The 27260-nt window shown below is 45.2% G+C and overlaps 1 protein-coding gene across 8 annotated transcripts in view; it reads right to left on the minus strand.

Annotated features, from left to right (window-relative positions):
- Tln2 (talin 2) overlaps nucleotides 1-27260 on the minus strand; it is a 416961-nt gene that overhangs the window by 129193 nt on the left and 260508 nt on the right. For all 8 annotated transcript variants that reach the window (NM_001081242.2, XM_011242813.3, XM_011242812.3 and 5 more), the window contains 10 exons: nucleotides 24335-24490; nucleotides 20853-20954; nucleotides 19628-19704; nucleotides 16360-16540; nucleotides 15045-15158; nucleotides 10383-10491; nucleotides 8786-8994; nucleotides 8169-8267; nucleotides 1845-2012; nucleotides 44-338 (listed from right to left, as the gene is read on the minus strand). In NM_001081242.2, coding sequence (NP_001074711.2) covers nucleotides 44-338; nucleotides 1845-2012; nucleotides 8169-8267; nucleotides 8786-8994; nucleotides 10383-10491; nucleotides 15045-15158; nucleotides 16360-16540; nucleotides 19628-19704; nucleotides 20853-20954; nucleotides 24335-24490 — 1510 coding nt within the window. The remainder of the gene's footprint in view (nucleotides 1-43; nucleotides 339-1844; nucleotides 2013-8168; nucleotides 8268-8785; nucleotides 8995-10382; nucleotides 10492-15044; nucleotides 15159-16359; nucleotides 16541-19627; nucleotides 19705-20852; nucleotides 20955-24334; nucleotides 24491-27260) is intronic.

Here is a 27260-nt window from a genome sequence, read left to right on the forward strand (position 1 = left end):
ACCCAAACCATCCAATCCCTCCTCTCCCAAGCCAGTGCCTCACCAGCATCGCCCATGGAACTGAAGATGCTCTCAGTGACACACATGATGGTGTCGGTGGCCTGGTCATAGCGGCCAATGGGCTCGCCTCGGCTGGCGAACTGCCGCACATGCTGCAGGAGGTCGTGCAGGGCCTGGCTGACCACACTGGCCGCCGCGCTGACCTGCTTCAGGAGCTCGCTATCACTGGTGGCCGCCTGGCAGGCTCGGACACAGTTTTCCACAGAGCGGTCCACCAGCTTCCCAGCTTCGATCAGCTGCTCCTGGCACACGGGAGAGCTGATGGTGGGGCTCACCACCTAGAAAGACACGGATAGGCTTACTGCAGTGGATGCTCCTGGTACCCCAGGGTGTCTGACATCTCCCTCAGGTCCCTCTGTGCCTCACTTAGCACACATACCAGGGACCCAACTCATCCAATGGGATAACCTCTACACTCTTAAACTTTCTTTGTGATTTGAGAAATCCTGCTAATTCGTCATGCATGGCAGTTCTCATTGCCCGGTACTTCAATAAAGACAAAGTTCCGAGAGCTACTAATTATATTCTTTTCCTCTTAGGATACCATAAGTGAATCTTCTAGGCTGAGGTAAGACAACTGACTATCTAAAAGAATTGCACATGTTTTCCGGAGTCATTAGAAATGCTGCCTGTGTTTCCTCAAAGACTAGGGAAAGCCTGTCAGTTACCTGTGGACTCGAGGACCAGTAGGAGGATGGCTAAGGATGCCTCTGGATGCTCCAAATCCTATCAGGGGAGTTTGGGGAGCAGTTTGGGGTGTGTGGTGGAGGGGAATGCCAGTCCTTCAACCACTGATCTACAAAGCTGGAGATGGAAGCCCAGGAGCAGAAGCCCCCCATCCTCAGAGAAGCACACACGCATGATGGCGTAGAAGGGCGCTTGGGATCAGACAGGTCTATGTCAGAACCAAATTCCGCTGCTTTATTTCCATGGCTGAAAGCAGCTCATTAACACTGAGTCACCTCAGCTTTCTCCTCAGTAAATGAAGGCTGATGGCGTGCAGTGTGCAGGACTGCTGGGAAGCCCCAACCAGGTGATTCTGACACAATGAACACACCCTGGAGCCATTCACAAGATGAATGGGCCTCCCTGAGAAGCTGTGGGTTCAGTATGAGCCCCTTACAACCCTGTGCCATGAATTGCAAAGCCTCTTCTTTTTTGCTTTTTGCTTCCCCCATCCCCCTAAGACAGAGTTTCTCTGTGTAGTTCTAGCTATCCTGGAACTTGATTAGCAGACCAGGCTGGCTTCAAACTCAGAGATCTGCTTGCCTCTGCCTTCAGAATGCTGGGCTGGGATTAAAGGCGTGCAAAGACTCTTTCAAGCACTGGAAATATGTTGCATTGAGAGGCCCAAAGGGAGGCACAGCAATTTGCATCTAACAATAGATGAGCCAACAATAAGAGCAGAATTAGAGAGCTTCTACTAAGGTCCTGTCATGGCTGATTAGAGTACTTGGGAGAGAAAAACAGACAGATTTCTCTGAGCTCAAGGCCAGCCTAGCCTCTCAATAGTTCCAGGAGAACCAAGATACATAGTAAGACCTTGTCTCCACCTCCACCCCCTTGCAATAAATAGATAGATAAATAAATAAATAAATAAATAAATAACAACAATGAAAGTCCCAAAACCCAACCAAGCAACCAATCAACCAAAACAAAAATTTCTACTCCTGTTTCCCAAAAGAAGACACCTGAAGCAAGCTGTAGAGCTCAGGCTCCTTGACGACTGGTGGCAGGTGACAGGGTATGGCACTGTAGGGAGGGTGGCATGCCAGCTGGCTTACCTTAGCACACGCCACAAGCTGCGAGGTAGAGAGGGCACACTGGGTGGCTGCGGCGATCACCCTGTTCTGTAGGACGGTGTCTTCAGCCACCTGGGCCACATTCTTCGCCTTCAGTACTAACATGGCAGCAGCATTGGCAACAGCCTTAGCTAGACTCATTAAAACATCCTAAGAGAAAGGAACCGAAGTTATTTATGATCACCCTTTGAACGCTGAAACTGTGTGAAGTGCACCCAACGTTCCTATTAAAATTCCATTTGGTTTTTTACCTTCATTTACCTTGATTTTTTTCCCCTTTATTTTTTGAATGGATGATCTATCCTTGCAAGAAACTGAGGGAAGGAAATTGTATCTTGATAACAAAATGTGTCCCTGAAGACACTGAGTAACACAGGTTTCAACATAAAACAGGTCAGGGCTGGGGAGATGGCCCAGTCAATAAAGAGCAAACAGCAGGACCTGAGGCTGGATCCCCAGCACATTAAAAAACAAAACAAAACAACAACAACAAAACCCCCAAAAACCACTGGCAAATTGCACATGTCAGGCCAGAGACAGGGAGGTCATTAGAGCTCAGTGGTCATCCAGCCTGGCTTCTGATCTGGAGACAGATGCTGTCTCCAAAAGTGTGATGCAAAGTGACAGAGACATTTGATATTGAACTCTGGTGCACACGTGCACGCTTATGTGCATGCCTACCAAACAAACACATGCAGACACATATAAGCACACATATAGATCCTCCAAATACCACACACAAAGAAAGCACCAAAATAAAAAAAAAATGAAACGGAGGAAACAGGAAGGGTGTAACTGGTCATTCACATTCATGTTCTCACACTGATCCTCGACTCTTGTATGTTTGATGGATGTGTGACATCAGGAGAAGCTGAAGAGACACTCAGATGCCACCAGTACTGCAATATGTAGGCATTAAATCATGGCCTCTGAATCATCATACCCGAGAATAAATTGAGAATCAATCTTTTGGATGCCTAGCTTGTACGAGCATCCAAGTTATGATCCAAAAGTCAGCGGTCCCTCTGCCTCCAGAGGGCAACGTAGGACACACACAAATTCCTGGCATCAGTTCCCACAGCGGGAAAGTCTAAGACTACTCTGAACATATCCTTAGCATACAGAACCTTCTGCATAGGGATTGGATTATGCAAAGTAGCAGAGAACCTTCATACATTTACTACGGCGAGATGCTGAGGAGCAGGGATATGCCTCAGTTGGTGCTTGCCCAGCAGGTATGAATGAAGCCCTGGGTACCATGCCTATGAACTAGTTATGGTGATGCCTGCCAGTAATCCCAGCACTTGGGAGGTGGGACAGGATAGGACAGCTTAGATGACATGAAACCCTGTATCAACACAAAAACCATGTCTAACTACAGCTGCTAGGACTTCGAGAGTTTAAAGTTCAGCTTATGAGAGGTGTTCTCCCTGCAGGAGGGACAGTCCTTTGGTCTGGACCACCAGATCTGTCACCCATCTGTTTGACCTGAAGAAGAACCACTTTTACACTTCAATTTACTTCAGCACTGCAAATACCGGGAGCACCTTATTTGACTTAGACATGCCTTCCCTGACATCCAAGCCATTGTTACTTTGAGCAAGCATGTCAAGACTTTTCTCCAGAGGAAATGTGGTCAGAAGTCTTCGGTTATTCATCAGATAATATAAAAAAGCAGGCTTGGTTCTAAACATCAAGGCTACCCATCAGCTCTTTACAATGAGAGATGCTATGAGAAAATATATTGGAAAGCGTGTCCAGCCTGTGTAGTTTGCAGGAGTGAAGAATACGTTTGATGCAGGCAGGTCTAAAAAGTGGCAAATAAGCTAAAGAAGCTGTTTTGGGGGCTGGGGAGATGGCTGCTTGGGGAAAAGACACTGACCGTTAGGTGTCATGACTACAGCTTGTTTCCTGGAGCCCTCATGGTTAGAGAAGAGAATGGACTCCCCAAGTTGTCTCTCCACATGCATGCAGTGGTGAAGTGGTCGGCATGGACACACACACACACACACACACACCACAAACACACACAGAGCTACAGATACACAACCAAAGTGACCATTTACTGCGGCCTTTCATGGGTCTAGGACAGTACTTGAGTGTCCAAGAAAAGGCTGTGAAACAACGCGAAGCCTTCAGAAGTCAAGGGGCGCTTGACTGCTGCATGCATGCCTGCTAGTCGTTCCCAGCATGCTGCCCCTTACCGCCCCCACACATCTTGGACATTTGCCTCTGAATTCAGGTTAAAAGCAACTTGGATGTCACAAATTACTAACAAGATTTTTAAACATAACTTTCTGAAGCTGACCAGGACATTCCTTCACACAGGGACCAAGACTGGGTCACCCACAACCCCAATGGTCACAAAGGACTTTGTTCGAGTCACTGAAAGAAATTCTCTTTTTATTAATTTTGTCCAAATACAGTCAGGAAAAGAACGGGATACTGCAGTTATAGCTGCTGGCTGGCCAGTCTTTGTCAAGCCTCTCAATAAGCCCACTATTATGGAGCCTGTGTGAAATAAATCCTTGTCAGCTCTGGGAACACGCAGTACATTGAGAACCCAAGAGAAGCTTCGCCATGGGACTCAAGACCCAGGAAAACAGAGCGGAAATCCCGTCGTGCCAGGTGGCGCCACGGCTGCAGGAGGGAGGCTGGGAAGGACTGTCCTACCCCACCGTCCCCTCTACATACCCCACCTTCTGGAACATCCCACCTTGTCTCTGTACCTGCCTCCTAGCATGGCCATAGAGAAGCAAACAGGAGGCAGGGCCTGCACCTGACCACAGTGGTAACAATCCATCAGAGGAAGAGGCAGGAAGCAGAGCTTCAGGAAACTGCCAGGGCAAGTCACACGCCTCCTGGGAATCCAGAGCATCGCTCCATCATTCTCCATGTGGGTGCACTTTGGGTGCTTTTTGGGTGTGCACTTGAATATGGAGCCCATGAGCGAGCTCAGGTGCCATTCCTCAGAAGCTGTCCACCTTGATTTTTTTTTGTTTTGAGACAGATTCGTTCACTGACCAGATGTTTGCCAACTCGGCTGGGCTGTGAGTCCCAGGGGATGCCCCTGTCTCTGTCTTCCCAGCCCTGACTTTACAAATACCATACTACAACTATGGTTGCACAGCTATTTATGCACAGCTGTAAACATAAACACTGGAGATCCAACTCAGGTCTTCGTGCTCTGGTGGCAAGTTCATCACTGACTGAACTGTCTTCCCAGCCCCCAGCCCCCACAAAGCAATACTTCTGAGCAAAGTCAATCAAGTACTTAAAGATACTAAAGCCTACCAACAGCAGCGAAATCTAATAGAGACAAAATCCCTAAGACTTATCTGCCTAGGCGAATTGGCTGTACGATATAAAATGCAAGGTCAGCACAATGATAGCATGGAGATCTGGAAAGGACTCGGGATGGGACAAAAGCAGGGGTCAGTGGGGTGTGTTATATGGTCTGCAGTGAATTCTACATAGTGAAGGGAAATCCTGGTATAGAAATGACTTCCAGGAAGCTATGACTGGCACCCAGCCTATACCATGCATGAACATGTGACCTGAACCTCAGGTCATGAATGGGTAATGTGGTCTTAGAACCACAAGTACAGAGACAGAAAGGAGACATAGATACCTCTATGGACGAAAGTGTACATTTCTCTTTCACACGTACAATCATGGTTTAGTCTGTGTGACACATCCTGTCCCTATAATTCTAGAGTAAATGGTATCTTGGTTAGTTTTATGTCAACTTGACACATGCTATAGTCATCTGAAAGGAGGGAACCTCAACCGAGAAAATGCCTCCATCAGATAGAGCTGTAAGGCATCTTCTTAATTAGTAATTGATGAGGGAGGACCCAGCTCATGGTGGATGATTTTATCCCTGGATTTGTGGTCCTAGGTTCTAAGAAAGCAAGGCAATGGAGCAAGCCAGTAAGCAGCACCCGTCCATGGGCTCTGCATCAGCTCTTGCCTCCAGGTTCCTGCCCTCTTTGGTTCCTGTCCTGGCTTCTTTCAATGACAGACTACAGTGTGAAAGCAAAAGCCAAATAAACCCTTCCCTTCCCAAGTTGCTTTGGTCATGATGAGTTGTCAGAGTAATAGTAACCCTAATTAAAATAAACTGTCAAGCAAAATGGCCACCTGAGGTAAAAAACCAGAATGCCAGGGGAAGCTAAGGGAGGGGAAGATGTTTGATCTTTTTCTAGAAAATATTACGATGTCACTAACCAATTAAGAGGTGGTCAAAGGAGATGTAGCCAAAAGGCATCCTCTTGCATTGTGGGAAGGATGTATTTAGGGTATCAAGCAGTTGACTAAAAGATGTCTGTTTTTCTCAGGTCAGAGAGATGGCTCAGTGGTTGAGAGCACTGTCTGCTCTTCCAGAGCTGAATTCAAGTTCCAGCAGCCACATAATAGTTCACAACATAAGTAATGGGATCTGATAACCCTCTCTGGGATACAGTGGTGCATGAAGACAGAGTGTTCAAACAAACAAACAAACGTTTTAAAATAAAAATCTTTAAATAATATTTTTCTGAATTTGGTGATATATGTGATGTCAGTTCTTATACAGTTGGAATTTTGTGATTTCTGACATCAATGTTTCACTCTAGTTACATATTGCATTATGACACAATACTTTAGAAAACATTTTTTTTTTTAAGTAAAGGCCAGCGTTGGGGATTTAGCTTGGTTGGCAGAATGCTTGCCTAGAGTGCACGAAGATTTGTGTTCAGTTCCCAACACCACATACTCAAGCACGGTGGAACACACATGCAATCATAGCATAGAGGACATGAAGGCAGACGGGCAGAAGTTCCAAGTGAACCTCAGATACAGAGGGAGCTTGTAGCTCAAGCTACCTGAGACCACACTGCAGAGACTGAAATAAAGGGGCTGAGAACCGGCCAGGCGGCTCAGTGCTTGCGGTTGTTGCAGAGGATCTGAGTTCAGTTCCCAGCACACATTCAGGGTGGCTCAAAACTGACTGCAACTCTACCCCCAGGGGGTTTGACAGCTTCTTCTGGCCTCTTGAGGGTACCCTCATACACATGTATACACACACACACACACACACACACACACACACACACACTCTTAAATATAAATAAAAATAGTGTGGTGAACTTCAATCGAATCATCCATCATACAATGAACTTGATAGATCTGGATAAGGGAATCCTTCAGGGAGCATACTTTAGAAATTTAATATTCTAATTGGGATGGACTTACGTATTACTGGCAAAATTAGAGACTTTAAAAAGGTTAAGGGTTCCTGGCCCCCAAGTATGCGAGCAGAGCGCACCCTGGCCTAGAGCCTCAGTCTTAACACTTTTACTGTGGGGTGGGGTTGGGAGGGAGCAGACAAGCTGAGATACTGTCCGAGCTGCTATGTGATGAAACTGGCAGCGACTCAAGCCAGCTGCAAACAGTAGCAGCAGCTGCTCAGCAGAGGACGGGCAGTATAAGACTCTAGTATTGAAAAGCAAGAGTCACACAAATGACTGCCCAGTCAGGCTCCACCCAAACTCTCTGCCTTCTTACATGGCAAGATCTGAGCTTAGGCATCCGCTGCTTGTTGGATTAGCCTGAATTGAATACCCAGACCCTACTTTAAGAAATACAATGATATAGAAAACTCTTCTTAAAAAGTAAAGGCCAGAGTTGGGGACACAGGTCAGTGTGCATAGTGGTGCATGCTTGTAACCGCAGTACTGGGGAGGCGGAGTGAGGCACAGCTCTGGGGCCTGCCTCAATCAACAATTCCCAGGTCCTAGTGAGAAACTATCTCAAAAAATAAAACAAGATGGACAGGATCCTGAGAAATGACATCGGAGGCTGATCTCTGGCCTCCACCCACACACATGCAAGCACACCAACAACACAACACAAAATAAAAAAAACGACAAAAAGAGTGAGTCCATTGAAAGATCCTCCCCACAAAATAAAACAAGATTTGCTGAGAATGGGTGAGTATGGAGGTCGGGTGGCCAATACAAAGGGATTCACAATTACTGTATCCACTTTTATGTTTATAAAATGTCCAAGAAACTGGTGAACAACCAGAAAGGCTAAGTGTTTGGGAGGATGATACATAATATCAGTGACCTGTTTTTTTTTTTTCCCATTAAAAATAGATACATTTAATTGACACTAAAAGGTCTCCCTACTCAAATCATGTCCTTGGAGCTTACTCTCAATAACCCAAGAAAGACCAGGCTTGTGCTCTGATACGTCCTCCCTGTGAGGTCAGACTCCTCACTCAGACACATTTCCAAGACTGGGGAGCCGTAGATGTCTTACTTGGAATCTCTCATCCGTCTCGTTCTCTCCAATCTGTCTGAGGAGATCTCCACTGGCTTGGCCGATGCTTCCGGCAGCAGTCAAAACAGTCTGTCGAGGCTACAAACAGAGAACACGATCTGGTTGGAAAGAAAATGAATTTCTTCCCACGTCTCACCACATATCCGTCTGGTGAGGGATCCACTAGAACAGCTCCTCTTCCACACAAACGAAGATCTCCAGTTGTATGCCAGATAGGAGGAAGAAAAATAAATCCCGGTGAGATGCAAGGATAAACTCCCATTCGTCTGGAAACAGGTGGATGCGCTTGAAATTTCCAATGAATGGGTCTTGCACAATTAGAACAAAGCTGGCTTCTATAGAAGTCCAGTTGCAGACCTGTAGGTCTGCCCTTTGTGTGCTCGTTGGAATGGCTTTCTACCAGGAGCACCTCTGCCCACCTCTGCCCACCCCAAGGGTTGAGCCACAGGATCTGACCCGCTTCAGTAACTCTCCATTCTACCCTGTGGTATTTTCTCAGGATGGTAGAAACCTTTCAGGAAGCCAGAGCCCCATCCACAGACCTGAAGGGAGACCCACGTCTCATCTTAGTGTGACTGAGTGCCCTTAGGACTCACCTCTCCTGAAGTAGGCTGCACAGCCTTCAGCAAATCAGACACAGCCCCGGCGAGGGTCCTGGCAGCTCTGAGAAGATCCTCCCCACTGCCCACGTCATCGTCCATGAGGGCTGCCAGCAGCTTGACCCCCTTGGACATTTCGGTCAGGTTGGAAGAAATGGTAGTGATTGCACAGCCCACGGCTGTGTAGTCAGTGTCTGCAGGGTCACCTGAGACCAAGACCAAAGGAGAGTGATGACAGGAGGAGGGTCTAGCTTGGCAGGAGGTAGGCAGGCCTGATGAGACTTTCTCAAAACTCCCATTGGCAGGAGCCCATGCCCCACCATGCAGGTATCAAATATAGATAGAATTCCTAAGAGCTTAGTGAAATGGGCATCACCCTGACTCCAAGGTCTTCTCACATACTGAAACAGTGAACAAGGCTCCTTTAGAATTCTAAAGCAAAGGGGACTAGAAGGAACTGGAGTTGGGGGTAGGGTTGGAAATGATGAAAATATAGTATATTCTGATTTGAAATTTTCAATACATATATGCATGTGTATGTGTATGTATATATATATATATATATATATATGTGTGTGTGTGTGTGTGTGTGTGTGTGTGTGTGTGTGTGTGTGTGTGTGTGTGTATGTATAAAAATTCAAAGCAGTGGCCAGTAAGATGGCTCAGTGTGTAAAGGTGCTTGGCAGGTTTCCCCACAGCATAGCAGTGAAAGGAGAGATCTATCAAACTCATCTCTGCTCTCCACATGTGCACTGTGTCACTTGTGTGTAACCCTGCCTCACTCTGATATAACTAAAAATTAAAAAAAAAAAAAAGCAAAGCATTTTCCCTAGAACACACACACACACACACACACACACACACTCACACACACACACAAAGTCATGGTGGTATAAACTTGTAATCCCAGTGCTGGTGGAGTGGAGTGGAGACGGAGAGACCCCTGGACCTGCTGGCTAGCAAGTCTTGATTACTTGCAGAGTTTCAGGCCAAGGAGATACTCATCTCAACACAAAAAGGACTGCTTGAGGAGAGACTTCTAAAGTTGTTCTCTGACCTTCACACACAAATATACTCAACTCCAATTCTGAAGCGTGCATCTGCATCCCAGGACCCCAGGCCAGGGGTTGCTCTCTCTTGAAAACACTGCTACACTGCAGACAAAAGCCCAGGTATTTCCTGGCTCTCACCAGATGGTATGAGGCTGGGAGTCAGGCCACCCCAGAAGACACAACTACTGGACAGATAAGCAAAGCCTGACATCTCCAGACCCTTTCTAGACTGTAAACTCTCCAAAGGAGAAGCTGTCCTCGAAGACTTTCAAGTATGTTCACATGCCGATGGACTACTGTCCAGAAACACTAAGTAGGTGCTTTATAATGATACCTGACACAAACAAACAAATAAGATGTTTCTTACATTTATTTTGGATCATTTCAAGCAAATGCTTAAAGTGGGCCAGATATCTCATATTAGCCAGTCTTCTCACAGTATAGCAATCTGTTGCTTCTCTCTCTCTCCAAACACATACACACACACACACACACACACACACACACACACACACCCCAGCATAAATTACTCAGGGACTTACCAGCTGTGAGGTTGACAACTGAAGCTGTCCCAGCTGTGATAGCATCGACTTGAGAGTGGATTTCATGCTTGGATTCATCCACTTTGTTCTGAACCCATACCCTAGATGCCTGTTAAAGCCAGACAGTGGAATATCACAATCTCAGCACTGAACAGCCCAGGAAACCAGGGAAGTTAAGCCATACAATGAGACCAGCACTTGGCTGTACTCTCCTTCCTAGGCCAGCACTGAATAAGCCCAAGTCATCGTAAACAATATCCTGGACAGGCTTCTTGTGTGTTTAGAAGTGTTGAAAGGTATACATATACATTCTCTGTATCTCATACTATAATTAAAAAATGTTTTGATATGGCTAAATCTATATGAAAAATAATTTGATACGGCCGTATCTAAATGAAGACAACTGAGAAAGAGTCAAAGATCACATCTATCACTTCCTCTAAGATTCAGGGAACATCACGGAAGAAGGGGAGGAAATACTAAAAGCTGGAGAGAAGAGCGTTATAGTGGGTTGAATGGGAATGTTCCCCATAGGTTCAAATGTTTGAATTCCCAATCCCCAGCTGATAGAACTGTTTGGAAAGGGTTAGGAGGTCTGCCTTTGTTGGAGGAGGTGTGTCACTGGGGGAGGTGGGCTTTGAGGTTTCAGAAGACTGAAAGAGCCTCCCTCTGCCTACTGCTTACAGAGGAAGATGGAGTTTCAGCTGTTTCTGTACCACGCACTCATGCTGGCGCCATGGACTCTAACTCTCTGAAACCATAAGCCTATTTAAATGTTTTCTTTTATACATTCCCTGGCCACAGCAATAGAAAAGCAAGAGAAGTAGAGTGCCGTGGTATGCTGTCCTCTAGGAATGACATGACCTTGACCCTCTTGGGACTTTCGGCAGCTCGAGTACTTGAAACATAAGACTGGGTCCATTAGGGAGGCTACAAAGACTCACAAGGCCTTGCCCCATGCTGAGGACTGACAGGCAGTTACTGGTTGCTGGAAGAGGGGAGACATTTTCTTTAGTGCTCTTGCTACTAATAAGGAGCTCTTACATAACCCCTCACACATGCTCCCATGTATGAGTAACCAAGATCAAGTTCACTGGTTCATACAGCAATAACAACAACACACAAGATGACCAAGTAATGAATGTGCCCAACAGGAATGGGAGGAGAATGGAGGGGCAACGGGGGCAAATATGACCAAAGGATAATATGTGTGTGTGTACATGCATGAACATTTCACAATGAAACCCAGTATTATATGTAATTAGGATATGTTAATAAACCCAATGTTGCATAATAACTTGGTACTCACACTAACACTTGGTAGTAATTTTCACTTTGCTTTTTTTTTTTTAAATTTTGTACAGCATCCTCACTTTTCTTTCTTTTTTTTTTTTTAAAAGATTTATTTATTATATGTAAGTACACTGTAGCTGTCTTCAGACGCTCCAGAAGAGGGAGTCAGATCTCCTTATGGATGGTTGTGAGCCACCATGTGGTTGCTGGGATTTGAACTCGGGACCTTTGGAAGAGCAGTCGGGTGCTCTTACCCACTGAGCCATCTCACCAGCCCCTCACTTTGCTTTTATAGGGAGCAGAGTTAGGACTTTTGGGCATGTCAGCTCATAAGGAATCTTGACCAACACTGAAGTGTTTCCTATTGGCATGACTATCATGAAGGAAATAAAATATCACAACATATGCAGGTGGCATTCCTCCCCACCCCCCGTACACCTGGGAAGAGGGGCTAAAGCTCCTGCGCTCTGTCTGCTTTACCTCTATCAGGTGACGGGACAATGGCAAATTATACCCAGGTCCTGGGCCTTACCTTTCTCCTACTACAGAAATACAAAAGGCATTTCTAGCTCTTAGATTTTGTTTCAACCCGTTAGATATGTCCAACCTGAAGACTGTTGGCTATAAGGGACTGATGATAGTTAAAATGTAAATTTACCTAAAACATTATGAGATTTGTATGTGTGATTTATTTATCAATTATTGTTTTATAACTCACCTGTGTCAAAAGTTTGGATATGCCTGCTAGTATTTATATTGACAATGATGACCTGCAGGTAAGCCACTGTAAGCCACTGATCTAGGCTCAGGCTTAGGGACCGTCACCATTATTTTAGTGTATGCTAACTCTTCAAGAACCGATGAATTGGGACAGTCACCTCCACATATTTTAAAGCTGTCTCCCAAGTGTTCTGGATAGGGAAGCCCACTTATTTATTCCCATTCTGGAGTTCCCTGAGCAATATACACCTGAAATTCAGGGACTTAAGAGAAATGGTACCGAGGGCAGTAACACACACACCAGTATAGAGATGGAAAACAGCATTCAGGGACAGCTACAGGAGAGTGATCCCGCTCCATGAGACAAGACTGCAGAATGCATCTCGGTTCTAGCTCTGCAATGCCTATCGTATAGCAGTGTTGTTGTTGTTTTACTGTCAATGCACACCAGAACATGCTATGTACTCATTTATAAGTATAGACTAGCTATAAAGTACAGGGTAACCATGCTACAGTCCACAGACCCAAAGAAATGAAGCAACAAGGGGGGCCCAAGGGGGGACGTTCGAATTTCACTGAGAAGGGGAAATAGAATAGACACTGGGGATGGATGGGGGTGGGGCTGAGTGGGGGAGGGATGGGGATGGGAACAGGAAGGAGGATGAAGGGAGAGGGCATGGGAAGAGAGAACTAGAATTGGTGAGAAGGCATCTCTGGGACAACTTAGAACAATGGAAACTCCTGGGAATTTATGAGGGTGACCCTCGCTAAGACTCCTAGTAATGGAGGATACGGATCCTGAACCAGCCATCTCTTGTAACCAGAAAAGACTTCCAATGGAGGGACTGTGGCATCAACCCAGCCACAGAACCTTAGACCCACAATTTGTCCTGCCTATAAGATGTGCAGGGGTAAAAATGGAGCAGAAATTGAGGGAGTGGACAACCAATAACTGGCCTAGCTTGAGATCCATGCCATGAGAGAGAACCCATCCCTGACACTATTAATGATGCTCTGCTACACTTGCAGATAGGTACCTAGCATAACTGTCATCTGAGAGGCTTCATCCACAACTGTTGGGAACAGATACAGAGACCCACAGCCAAACATTAGACAGAGCTTGGGGAAATCCTGTGGAAGAGCGGGGAGGAAGGATTGAAAGAGCCAGAGGGTCAAGGACACCACAAGAAAACTAACCTGGGCCCATAGGAGCCCAGAGACTGAACCATCAAACAGAGAACACTCACGGGATGGAACTAGGGCCTCAGCACATATGTAACAGTTGTGCATTTCAGTCTTCATGTGGGACTCCTAACAGCAGGAGCAGCGGCTGTCTCTGTCTTTGTTGCCTGCCTTTGGATCTCTTCTCCACAACTGTGCTGCCCTGCCTAGCCACAACAGATGTTCCTAGTCCTACTGCCTGCAACTTGATGTGCCAAGGCGGGTTGATATCCGTGGGAGGCTTCCCCTTCTGAGGTTGGGGGTACATTGGGGAGGTGAGAGGGAAGGACTCAGAGGAGAGGAGGGACAAGGAAGATGAGACTGGAACGTAACATTTAAAAAAAATTATGTCTGTATCTATAGATATCTAGATCTAGATCTTTATATGAAATTATCTAGATAGATATGAAGAGGAAAACAAAAATCAACCAACCCACTGCGGCTGTCCAGGCCTGCCCGCAGAGACTGACTTGTGTAACCTGAGATTTATTTGCGATGCTCTGCAGGTGGGTTAGGTGCAGAGAAAGGAGGAGAGGGTAGAAGAAGGCAGTGGTGGTGTGGTGGTGGAGAGCAAGCTTGCTAGTCAGTGCTTTTCAAAGTGTAGCATGCCTTACAAATCACAGGGACAGCTGGCTAACACAGGATGCTGCCGGTTGCCTGTGATTTCTGCTTCTCTCCTAAGAATCTGGATGATGTCAGTGCTGCTGCCCTGCAGACCACAACCTGAAGTAGGAGGCATTAAGCGATTCTCTGCTGCAACAGCACAAGCTACCAGAGGGCCTCGGAGCACATTACCTCACCCTGCTGTAAGCCTCAGCAGTAGTGTAGCTAACCCAGGAGTCCACAAAACACAGAATACTCAGACAGTAGCATCAGTGTCCCTGGGAATGTGTTGCAAACACATGTTAGGAGCCCCACCCGATACCCACGAGATCAAAAACACATGCTAAGAACAGAACATAATCGAACATGATGGCTAGGGCCCAGAGATAAGTTTTAACAAGCCATCCATGAGGTCCCGTTGCGTACTGAAATCTGGGAGCTGCTAGCAGTTTGTAAAATGACAAGCCAGCTACCTGAGTTGAGCACGTATTAGATGCTCATGCTAAGAATTACATCATCACTCCTTCCCATCAGCCTTATTGGCAGATGACAGGGGAAAGGCTTGAGAGGGTAAGACACCCAGATTCATACAGCAGTAAATAGAGGAGCTGGGATCAATGGGTTCCAGGGTCTAAGTCCTTAGCACAGCTGTGCTCTTTCTCTATGAGTGCAATAGAGAATCAAAGACCCAACATACGCCAAAACACATAGGTTTCTTTATCAGCTAGCTGGAGACAGCTTCATCCAGCAGAATCCGACCAAGCATCTAACCTTGTTCTGAATGAGGACAGAGACGCAGGATGAGACGCACTGATGGATATTTACCATATCTTGGCCGAGGGGTGGCAGCGAGTCGAGCTCGCTGAGGTCATCCTGAGCCTGCTGGACAGCGTGCATGCTTGTGTTGATGGTCCCCATAAGGGCTTGCTGTGCCGACGTCTACAAAGGCAGATGAACACCAAGTGGTGAGCGGAATCAGGGGGCTGACAGGGCCTCCTTGCAAAACAGAACACAACTAAGCCTTCTCAGTCAAGAGCACATCTCATTATGCACCTGAACTAGCTCCCATTTCAACCTGAGGGCTAGAAATAGCGCATTATATTAATAGAATACAAAGCGAAGGTGATTGCAGTGAAGGGCTTATAATCAGAAGGGTGTGGAGAGCTTAATTAGCAGACAAGAAGGCTGACGAGCCGCTTCACAGGGGAGTTCAGGGGGTACAGTTGATCTGAGTACTGTGGATAAAAGATCTCTCACAGATGGCTGTTTAATAAGAAGGATTCTTGATCATACTCCAGGACTCCTCCCCCCTCCCCCCAAGCTTATAGCCAACGTGCTTTTTTTTTTTTTTTTTAAACAGTTGAATGAATTCCCAACTTTGACTGATATTCTTGAGTTCTCAAAACTAGCCCAATAGCAAGGGATTCCCAAGGCAGGCCTGAGCGGTACTGAATCAGATGAATTAGAAAGGGCTCAGCAAGACGAGGTTACAAAGGTAGGTCACAGATGACGGGCCCATTTCACGCATTTAAGAGGGTATCAGGGCCAGTCAGCCTGAAGCTGCTGTAGAGGCAAACGGTTTGTTTCTACAGCACAAAGTGGTGCGTGGTGGTTAATTCTTGCTGGCAACTTGAATAAGAATCACCTTGGAAACCAGCCTCTAGGCAGGTCTGTGAGGGAAGACCAACTTCTAGCTTGGGTTAACTGAGGTGGGAAGACCCACTCTAAATGTGGGTGGTCCCATTCCACAGGTGTTAAAGAGAAAGCTGAGTGCCAGAATTCACCCCTCTATGCATCTGAATGTGATGCACAGCATGATCAGTTGCCTCACATTTGCCAACCTCCTCTTCATCACAATGGACCATCCTTTCAACATGTGAACCAAAATATATAAATGTATACTTCTTCTGATAAGTTGCTTTTATTGGGTATTTTGTAATTGCAATGAGAAATGTAACTGAAATATAACTAAATCCCTCACTCTCTAGCCACTGATTCTAGAAAGGGGCAATTGGTCATTCAATTACAGGAATGCACCATTGACTTGTGGCTCAGATGGGAGGCCGAGGGTTTCCACATAGAACCTGTCACCATCTCTAGGGGCCCAGAGGTTAACAGACGAGTGATCAGGAAGTCTCACCAGCGGAGGCATGTGTCCTCGGTGCATCTGTCCGACCATGACCTGCTGCTGTGGTGACGGCATGCTGCCAACATTGAACGTCTCAGGCCCACTGGAGCCAGAGCGCATGACAGCTGGCAGTGCTACCGAACCATGCTCTGCTTTCCCAGTCCGGTTGAACTGCTGCTGCAGGATGGTAGATCTGTGAAAGAGATGGCTGGTCAGTGGGAGGTAGACACTCACACACAGTACAGTACAGTACAGTACAGTGAGAAGACCTCAAAACTGCACACTGCCCAAGATTGTGGAAGCCACTTAAAAAGCACACACGGTAGGGGCATGGAATGAAGAGTGACCCGGAGATTGCGCAGTGGAAGAGCCTCAGATGAATCTAGTCAGGACCAGCGTCAGTGTCTCCATTGGTAGTGTCCTTGTATTATACAATTCACTTGCTCTTAACAGTCCTATCACAATGCCATTCTGAGGGAAGGTTAGGATATGCTGCCTATCACTTGTTCAATCATGGAAAGAGCATTACCCAACAGGTTTTCCATTCTAGGCAGTGAGACATCTATCCTTGAAAAAAAAAATGTGCAAATAAATTTAAGAAAACCCTCACAAGTTCAAGTCCACTGACCACAGAGGGCATCTGTCATCTCTGGGGCTTAAGAGACCTGCATCTTTTCCAAAAGATTCCAACCAGAGATTAGGATTTACACACACACAGACACACACACACACACTTTCTTAAGATTTTTAGAATGAGTGCTAGGTGTAAAGGACTTTGCACATGTATAAGTGAGGAGCTAGAGAGAGGGCAGATCTTCTTCAGGAAGCTAATGGAGAAGCCACAAGGGAGGTCTGGGGAATATAGGTGCCCCTGGACAGGTGAAGAAGGAAAGGGAATTTTATACCCAGAGGCAGGCTCAATGTTAGACCATCCCCATTAACCAAGTTAGCATCTCAAGCAACAGACATCTGTAGAGAGTCAAAAACGTGACCTGAGGTGGGCGATGGTTTATGAAGGATCCTGACAGCTCAGAGTGTGGAGAATAAGCAACTGTCCAGAACTGAAACCTACAAAGAACATCTACATCACCTTGGCCCTTTTTTTGGAGGCAAGGCTCAGAGAATATCATGGAAGCAGAGAAGGGAAGAATGGAAAACAGCAAGCAGATGGGAGGAGTGGTATAAAACGCTGCCTACTGGACCTGCCCTGGCCGCAGCACTCACGAGTCACAGCAGGCCCACCCACTGCACAACAGATGCCCAAGAACAAGCCTCGCAGCACTCTTGCATGGTGTGGATCTAATGAGACCCACTACCAGCTGAGGAGCCCTTGGGGAGTGATGCTGGCTCGGGCTGGGAGAGTTGTTGTTCTTTGGTGGTATAGACAGTACTAAGTTGTCCATGTTCCCCACACCCCTGCTCATGTAAGCAACCCTAATTACTCAGTAGGTCATTAAAAATAAAGCCTGAAAGGAGAGAGACTTGAGAGGAAATGTGGGTTCACAGGGACCAGAAAGGTGGGATAAGAAGGGAATGTGGGGCGAATACGATCAAAAGAAATAATACATCTGTCCAGAACTGTAAAGAATAAATATAAAACATCCTTTAAAAGGAGTTCAGAGCAGATGGCACCAGGGAGAGGAGGTCTGAGGGTGCTTTCTTACACCCCAGCCAACAACCCGGGCCAAGCACTCCTGCTTGCCCTGACTTAGGTCCGTGATGAGACACTAACAATAGATAAGTCTCAATGGCTAGACAGTGGGGCCTGGCATGTTGCACTCCCATGCCTACTGTGGAATGCACAGGTGCTAACGATGCTAGCAAACAAACATCTCACTCTGATGGGAAACACGAACTTACGACTTTCCATCTGGTGGACAATAGACTCCTACATAGCATGCAATAGCCTTGAAGTATGCTGGGGCCAGCTTAGCTCCAACCTGTGTACTTACAAGGAACCAAGGTCTGAGTGGCCACATCTGCCTTTCTCTTACATAGGAGTTGTGTTGGGATCAAATGAGACCATGCTGGACACAGAATAAAAATGAAGGCACAAGCAGTCATCACTGATCTGTTTATTGTAAGGGTGTCTGTGGCGATTTCTCAGCTAGCAGTGCTTACTAGATACTTCTTATTTTTGTTAAATCCATTTTTCTCATTAACAAATGGAGCTAAGAGTTCTGTTATTTTTAAGTGTGTGTGTGTGTGTGTGTGTGTGTGTGTGTGTGTGTATGGGGCAGTATGTGCAGGTGCCTGCAGGGCTGAGAGAGGAAGTCAGATCCCCTGGAGATGCAGATTTTCGAGGCTGTGAGCAGCTCAATGTGCATGCTGGGAACCAAATTCTGGTCCCTCTGGGGAGAAGCCAGCACTCTTAACAGCCACACCATTTTTCCAGCCCCAAGTTTTGAATTTAAAATAACAAGAATCTTTACAATAGTAAACAAAATGTGTCAATGTTTGGTGTGCATTATTTGTGACTCCATCATCAAAACCACATGTAAGAAGGTGATACTACTGTGATTCCTGGTTTCTACATGGGCTTGTAAAGGTAGAAAATCCAAGGCCAGCACAAATGTACAGGACCCCCCCCCCCCCAACCCCAACCAGATCTGCTCTGAGCATGGGTCCTATGAGTAATTTTTTTCCTTTTTCTTTAAAAACAGTGTTTGTATTATTTTATATGCATGAGTGTTTTGCCTGGACGTGTCAGTGTCTCACTTGCATTCGGTGCCAGTGGAAGCCAGAAGAGGGTGACCAATTTCCCTGAAACTGGAATTATAGGCAGTTATAAAGTTGCCATGTCCCGGCCATGTTGAACCCAGGTCCTCTGGAAGAGCAGCCAGTGTTCATAACCACTGAACCATCTCTCCAGCTCCAAGAGTGCATTCTTAGCTCTGTCTCTTTGCTGCCTCGCACCCTGTGAGAGGAGCGTGGCATGTAGGCAGTGCTTTATGTACACTAACCACACCACTGGCCTGTGTCCAAAATCCCAGGACAGAATCAAGAAGAAGCCAAGTTACAGATTTCAAGGTAATAACCTGACCCATGACATTTACATCAGGGATGCTGAGCAGGACCCAGGGAAGCTGACTGCTTCCTTAGGTGGAAATAGACAGCATGCTCTGCACAGGGTCCCCATGAAATGCTCAGCACCCACACAGGACAGCTGTATAACATGGACAGCACATCTAGGGGCCATGACTGAAGAAGAGCAAGCCTTGACTAACCCATCAGCATGGCGTCCCAGGAGGAGGCGATCCCTAGCACCCTGGATACTTACTTTTTTGGGGAAACTGATTCTTCCAACATAGTTGACTCCTCATCCCCTTCCAGGCCAAATCTATCTTTGCTTTGTTTCTGGAGGTAAAACAGACACAAATGAACATCAGCAAGTCTTAACATAGGACCACTGAAAAAGAACGTTTGAAGTGGCACAAACAACATACCCAAGTTGACTGCAAATTCTGAGTATTGGAGAGTTGATAAGAGAAGCACAAAAGCATGATGCTAATAAAGTAGAAATCCATGACTCTCTCAATATGCAAATATTATTAAGCCTCGTGTTTATTATTACTTACACAGCCAAAAAGTCAGGCACATTTATCAACATCCTAGCAGAGTATGACTTTTGAATGAATTGTATTGGGAAGCCTTAAGACATCTTATTTTCTATATGCTACTATGGCATGTGGTGGCAGGTAGCATGTCAGGTAAGAACAAAAACTCATGAAAACCACAATGCACAATTTTAGTTCACCACCGTGGGTTTCCACGAAGTAGAGAAAGCAAAAAAAAAAACCTATGTAGAGAGGAAGATTCTGAGGAATCAGGACAGATGGTCCTAGCTAGCTCTAACTGTCAACCTGACACAACCTGAGAGATTCCCTAAGAAAATGTGGCCTGTGGGTATTCCTGTAGAAGAATGTTGCAATTGTTAACTAACTTAGGAGGCCCAAACCACTGAGTGGTACCATCTCCTGGGCTGTATGAGGAGGATGATGGAGCATGAGTCTACACCAACCATCAAACAGCCTTCCTCCATGGTTTCTGCTCTCCTTCCTTAGCTGTGTGCTCCTTGGTTGGAGGGAATGCTGTGTAGACAGGATAGCAAGTGTGTCTGACTTACAAGTTCCCGCTGGGCTTCCTACCCATATGTCCCTGCAGGATGGACTGCAAACAGAAGTGGAAGCCAAATGAACCTTCTTCCTTTAGTTGCTTTTGGTCAGTGCGTTTTTATCACAGCAATAGAGATCAAACTAGAACCCAGTCCACTGCTCCTTACCCAGCAGTAACAGATACTTATATGTACAAATGTATATATGTGGCAAAACCAGACATGCTCAGAGGATTCTGAGTCAGTGATCTCATACACAAGCAATCTTAATGCTGAAGACCTAATCTGTCACTCAAACATTTCAAATAAGGATTCCATTTAATGTGGCTTTGTCATTGAGCCCTTTATCAAAGTAGCCTTGATTTTCTTGGTCTTCTTCAACACAACATACCTTTTTGAGGATGATATCAATGTATCCTGCAATCAGCTGGGATATTTGCTCCCCCTCTGTGGTTTGTACTGAATAGTAGCTCTCTTGGTACTCCCCAAAATCCTAAAAGAGCACATCAGGAGAAACATAGTTGCATTAGATCTACCAAGTCCCATGAAGCCACACAGAGCAGCTGTAGAGCTGTGACACGCTCACTTTCCACTGGTCTCCACTCTGAGGAAAAACTGAGCTCTAAAAATGTCTTCAATGGAAGATATTAAATAAAAAACAAGCAAGCAAGCAAACAAACAAGCAAACAAACAAACAAACTGGGGCTTCCATGCCTCAGACTTGATAGAAGGAAAGAACTGGTTTTGGCAAGTTGTCTTCTTACCCCCCCCCCCACCACCACCACAGAAATACATATCAAAATAAAGGGGCTGGGGCTCTGGAAACTGTAAAGGTAGACAGAGAGGACTGGAGCCTTAGGACTAAAGGAGACCTACTGTGGTGCACTCCTGGGCTTTCTTTTGCACCTCATAACCCCCCAAGCAGAGAACTGGAGAGGCCAGAATACTTCGCAGTAGCCATTCTTGAAAAGCCCTCCCTTCCTTTCCAGAAGCCCAGGAGAACTAGACAGCAGATGCAGCCCCACCAGCAGCTGAAGAGCAGTGGGCCCCAGACATGCCAGGCAGGGGGAAAGGGCCATTGTATTTCAACAATGCACACAGTAAATTTCTGCATGGTTCCTCTTTCTCCCTAGCATCCCAGGCTTGGTGGCTCCTGCTTCTTCCCATCAAGGTCACCAAGCAATAGTGAGCAATGTAGAACAATGCTGTCTGCTGTCACAGAGGAAACCATCAGACTCTGAGTGTATCAGAAAGATAAAGTGAGGCAGATAGATGGCACACACTAAATCCTAGCACTTGTGGGCAGAGGCAGGCAGAAGCTGTGAGTCTGGTCTACTAGGGAGTTCCTGTCCAACCAAAGCTACATAGTGAGTGCCTGTCTGCAAACAAATAAACAGGGTAAGGTAAAGGCTGGTGACATGGCTCAGTGGTTAGCAGCACTGGATGCTCTTGCACAGAACCTGGAATTGGTTCCCTAGCACCCAATGGGAGTTCACAAGCATCTGGATTTCTAGTTCTAGAGGATCTAGTGCCCCCTTCTGGCCACTGTGAGCATTCGGCACACCTGAGATGCATAATTATATGCAGACAAACATTCACAGACATGAAATAACAGCTTAAAGGGAAAAGCAAAACAAAACCCCAAACCCTGGAAACGTCCTCAGCATGTTTTCCGACCATAATGGAATCAAACTGAAAATCAATAACAGAAAGACAACAGGGAGATCTGCAAACAACTGACCACGAGAGAACCAAAGCAGAAATCAATCCCGGACAGGCAGCAGGGAAAGCACCAGAAACCGGGAGATTAACAAAAGCCAAAAGAATTCCTTAGGAGAAGCCTTTCCTAACATCACATCTCAGTGGAAAGGTCAATACACATCCCTGGCTTCTGGCTGAGGACATTTACCAAGTTTGTTATGAATATTTCCTATTTTTAAAATAAAATTTTGTTTTAAATACTTAGAACTGCTTTGGATAGACCAACTACAGTATTAAAAGAGGCATAACAAAAATAATTTGCCCCAACTTACCTATTCCTGCCTGCCTTTCTTTCTTTTAAATATAAATAATTTTTATTCATACAACGATAGAGAAAAAAAATCACCAACGAAAGACTTGAAAGCTTTATGCAACTGAATAGCTGCTACTCACACAGCTGCTTAGATTTTTTTTTTCTAGAAGTTAACAGGAATGGAGGTATTGTACTTAAACAGGCTAATGATTACTGATGTTATAATTTAAAATTCCTTTCCCAAAATACCACTCTGAAGTCTCAAAGCAAATTTCTTCTAGTATTCCTAAATATCATGCATATATGTATACTAATTTTAAAATTTAAAAATACTCCATTACTTCTCACAATGGGAGAAGAGGACAGACATGGCTCTCTGAAAACAAACACCCATGTTTTGGGGGTTATGTAGGGTCCATCCACCTACAGCGGACTATGGAAGGTGCAGATTCTAAGCATTCCTTTCAACTATCCTGACCCTAGGATTCTATGATCAAATTATCTGACTGTGCAAGTCAGTTTTATTTATTTTTTAATTTGTTTTGCTTTAAACTTTAAGAAAGGATTTATTTTATGTGTGAGTATTTTGCCTGCATGTATATATGTGTACCATGTGAGTGCTTTGTGCCCATAGAGGTCAGAAGAAGGCATCAGACTTTTAGAACTGTAGTTAAAACATGGTTGTGAATTACCATGTGGTTGCTGGGAACCCAACCTAGGTTCTCACCAAGCCTCTCTAACCTCATGTTTAACTGTCAACTTGACGTAAGATAGAGTCACCTGAAAACACAGCTTCAATTAGGAAATTACCAAGATTGAATTAGCCTGTGAGCATGTCTGTGAGGAACTGCCTTCACTGTTAATTGATATAGGAAGACCCAGCCCATTATGGGCAGTACCATTCCCTAGGCAGGGGTCCTTAACAGTACAAGAGTAGAGAAAGCAATGGAGAGCAAGTAAGCAAGGTTCCATGTGTTTACCCTCTGTGACCTTGACTGTTGGATGTCTTACTTTAAGTTTCTGCCTTGACTAGCCTGCAACTATGGACTGAAACTGCTTTTGGTCAAGGGTATTTTATCACAGCAACAGAAAAGAAACAAGAACATTAACCATTCATTCTTTCTAAACTCCTTTATACTTAAAAAAAAAAGTCTTATTTTACAATGTCTGCACGAAAATCGAGATTCCAAAGACCTTAGTTTGTAGTTAACAACTTCCAGTACTTTTAAATTTTTTCTTCTTGCTTGACAAACTACTTCCATTTTCAGAATTCAGATGTAATGTGTCCCTATCTGGCTACATAGTTGTATTCTGTTAACAGCAAATTTTGAAGTTGAGAGGGGGAGTAGAGGTCAGAAAGCCTGGGACAGTCATTTACCTTCTGTGAACCTTATGCTGTTCTATCATCTCAGCCAATGCTAGAAATCATGAAGCAGCTACTACTATCCCATTTTAAGCTGGGAAAATTGGAGCTGACAGAGGAAAGGTAACCTGAACAAGGTCGCAAAGCAAGGAAGTGACATAGAGTTTAGTATTACCCCAGATTTCTGCTGTTTCTACAACACTTCCATACAGTCTGTATTCTCTCTAGGCAGGCTGGGAAACACAATTCTGAGGAGGATTCACACTTTCCCATCCATGAGCTTCAAGAAGACTGGGGCACAACATGTGAGAAGAAGCAACGCATGGAGAATCCCAGTGCTGCTCAGCCCCTTACTTCTGCTCCAGTGCCCACTGTACCCAAGCACTGTGTCACCTCCTCTCTCCATGCTGTCCCTTTAAGGTGAATAATACCCACAGGCTGCCCTCCAATACCACCCAGGACCACACCAGTCCCCTCAGTGCCTGGTTATTCCTACCAGTGTGAAGCTCTTGGGTGAAGCGGCCCAGCGCTTGACCGTGGTGAGAGGCCACTCCTGAAGCACCTCCTTGGTCTTCTCATCCACACGCATGACGGAGTCCTTGGTGATGCCCAGGAGACGGGGAACCAACTTGTTCTTGCCTTTCATTTTTTCCTGGAATGAGGGGGCCAGGGGTCACCAGCCTTTCTAGAATACAGTGGATTGGGTGGGTTTCACCTGCAGTCCGTCTGCAAACTGGGTGTGGCTTTTTAGGAAAGCTAGGTGAATGATGCACTGAGACAAAAGGATGGGGCGGGGTGGGGGGGACACCAGGATACTGGACAGATTCACAAAGGTGTGCTGTTTCCTGGAAAGGACTATTATTCAGCAGGAGGGGCTGCTCCAAAGCTGTGAGGGACAGAACTGGAGGGACATCCAGCATCCTTCCAAGCATTACCATCCCAGGAAGTATCTGGGCGGGTGAAGAACAGATGAGAACTTCTGTAGATTTTGAACAAAGTGGACCCAAACAGTCCAACTGGGATCTTCTCGTTATGCAGAGGTATAGACCCCTCCCCTTTAAGAAAATATCTCTGCATCCACTTCCACTTGCAGTCCTCGCTTTTGTACAACTACTGGTCTTGACTCTTTTGGGGTAATGCGTTTAGGATACTATTTGTCATTTGAAACGTTGTCACTGTGCATATTCACTGTACATGGTGTGCTGTTAGGAAGTTTTCATACAAGTAGCCACCCCATCCCCAATTTTGTTTCTTTGAAATAGAGCCCAGGTTAGGGGGGAGGGGGTGGATTTCGAGCAACCATCCTGTCTCAGCTCCTAAGTGCTGGGGTTACAGGTGATCCTAAGAGCAGGATTAGTGACTCATTTAATAGATTTAAAAAATATAATGGTAGATTCTTATTTCATACTTACACTAAACCTTGTAATATATTAATAATTGAGGAAGAATATTTAGGTAGGTATTTTTTGAGGCTTCTGGGTAAGCAATGTTGTTCTAGCAGAAACATTGAAAACAGAATAAAGAATAAGAAAGCTTTAACTTAACACATAGATGAAGGGGAGGGAACATCAGAGAGAGAGAGAGAGAGAGAGAGAGAGAAGACAAGAGGAAGGGGAAGAAGAAGAGGGGAGAGAGTGTTCAAGCAGGATGGGGAGACACAAAGACAGGGAGAGAGGGACAAAGAAAAAAGTGCAAACAAGATGTCTCATGGTAAGAGGGACCAGGAAGCAAAGAACTGGCAAATAAATACTTGTAGCACATAGGGCAGTCAAAATTTCACATACCATCTGTGAAGTGCTCTTATAATCAGCAAAAACACCCCCCAAAATGATGCAGAAAGTATTTACAATCATAAAAAAATTAGCAGATAAAATCTCATTTATGTCAGCTATTAAAAATTAATTCTCAGAACTGAAGAAGGTTTGAAAGGGATCATTAATTATTGGAAGTTAAAATGGCATAGCATGAGGTTGCAAGGAGAGATGGCTCAGCAGTTAACAACGCACACTTTTTGCAGAGGACCTGGGTTTGCTTCTGAGAACCTAGCTCAGGTGTGACTCTGGCTCTAGGGAATCTAATATCTCTGGTCTCCACAGCAGTACATTAACACATGCATGCATGAATGAACACACACATGCACACACAGACACACGCCTCTTAAAAAAATTGGCAATCCTTTTTAGAAGAGAAATGTGTCAATACATACCCATCCAGAGCCTTAAAATTGTTTCCACTTTGACACAGCTTATTTTTAGAAACACTCTGTTTTTGTTGTAAGATTTTTGTTTTTATTGTAAAATTTTTAAGAGTACATAACTTTGTCACAAGAAACACAAATGGACTTGGTGGAGAATGTGTCCTTATTACATGTTAGAGCATCTTCTGGGTATATGCCCAGGAGTAGTATAGCTGGGTCCTCAGGTACTACTATGTCCAATTTTCTGAGGAACCGCCGGACTGATTTCCAGAGTGGTTGTACCAGATTTGCAATCCCACCAGCAATAGAGGAGTGTTCCTCTTTCTCCACATCCTCGCCAACATCTGCTGTAACCTGAGTTTTTGATCTTAGCCATTCTGACTGATGTGAAGTGGAATCTCAGGGTTCTTTTGATTGCATTTCCCTAATGACTAAGAATGTTGAACATTTCTTTAGGTGCTGCTCAGTTGAGAATTCTTTGTTTAGCTCTGTACACCATTTTAAAATAGAGTTATTTGTTTCTCTGGAGTCTAACTTCTTGAGTTCTTTGTATATATTGGATATTAGCCTCGTAATGAAAAGAACCCAGATGTCCCTCAACAGAGGAATGGATACAGAAAATGTGGCACATTTACACGATGGAATACCACTCAGCTATTAAAAACTATGAATTCATGAAATTTTTAGGCAAATGGATGGAACTAGAAAATAACATCCTGAGTGAGATAACCCAATCACAAAAGAACACACATAGTATTCACTCACTGATATGTGGATATTAGCTCAGAAGCTCAGAATACTCAAGATAAAATTCACAGACCTAATGAAGCTAAAGAAGAAGGAAGACCAAAGTATGGATACCCTGGTCTTTCTTAGAAGGGGGAACAAAATACTCATGGGAGGAGATACAGAGACAAAGTGTGGAGCAGAGACTGAAGGAAAGACTATCCAGAGACTGCCCCACCTGGGGATCCACCCCATATATAGTCACCAAACCCGGACACTATTGTGGATGCCGACAAGCACTATTGTGCCAGTGCCTGACAAATACAGAGGTGAACGCTCTCAGCCAACCATTGGGTTGAGCACAAGGTCCCCAGAGAAGGAGCTTAGAGAAAGGATTGAAGGAGCTGAAGGAGCTTGCAGCTCCATAGGAGGAACAACAATATGAACCAACTAGTACCCCTAGAGCTCCCAGGGACTTTACCACCAACTAAAGAGTACA

The sequence above is a fragment of the Mus musculus genome, chromosome 9 (genome assembly GCF_000001635.26).
Source record: "Mus musculus strain C57BL/6J chromosome 9, GRCm38.p6 C57BL/6J".
NCBI lineage: Eukaryota > Metazoa > Chordata > Mammalia > Rodentia > Muridae > Mus > Mus musculus.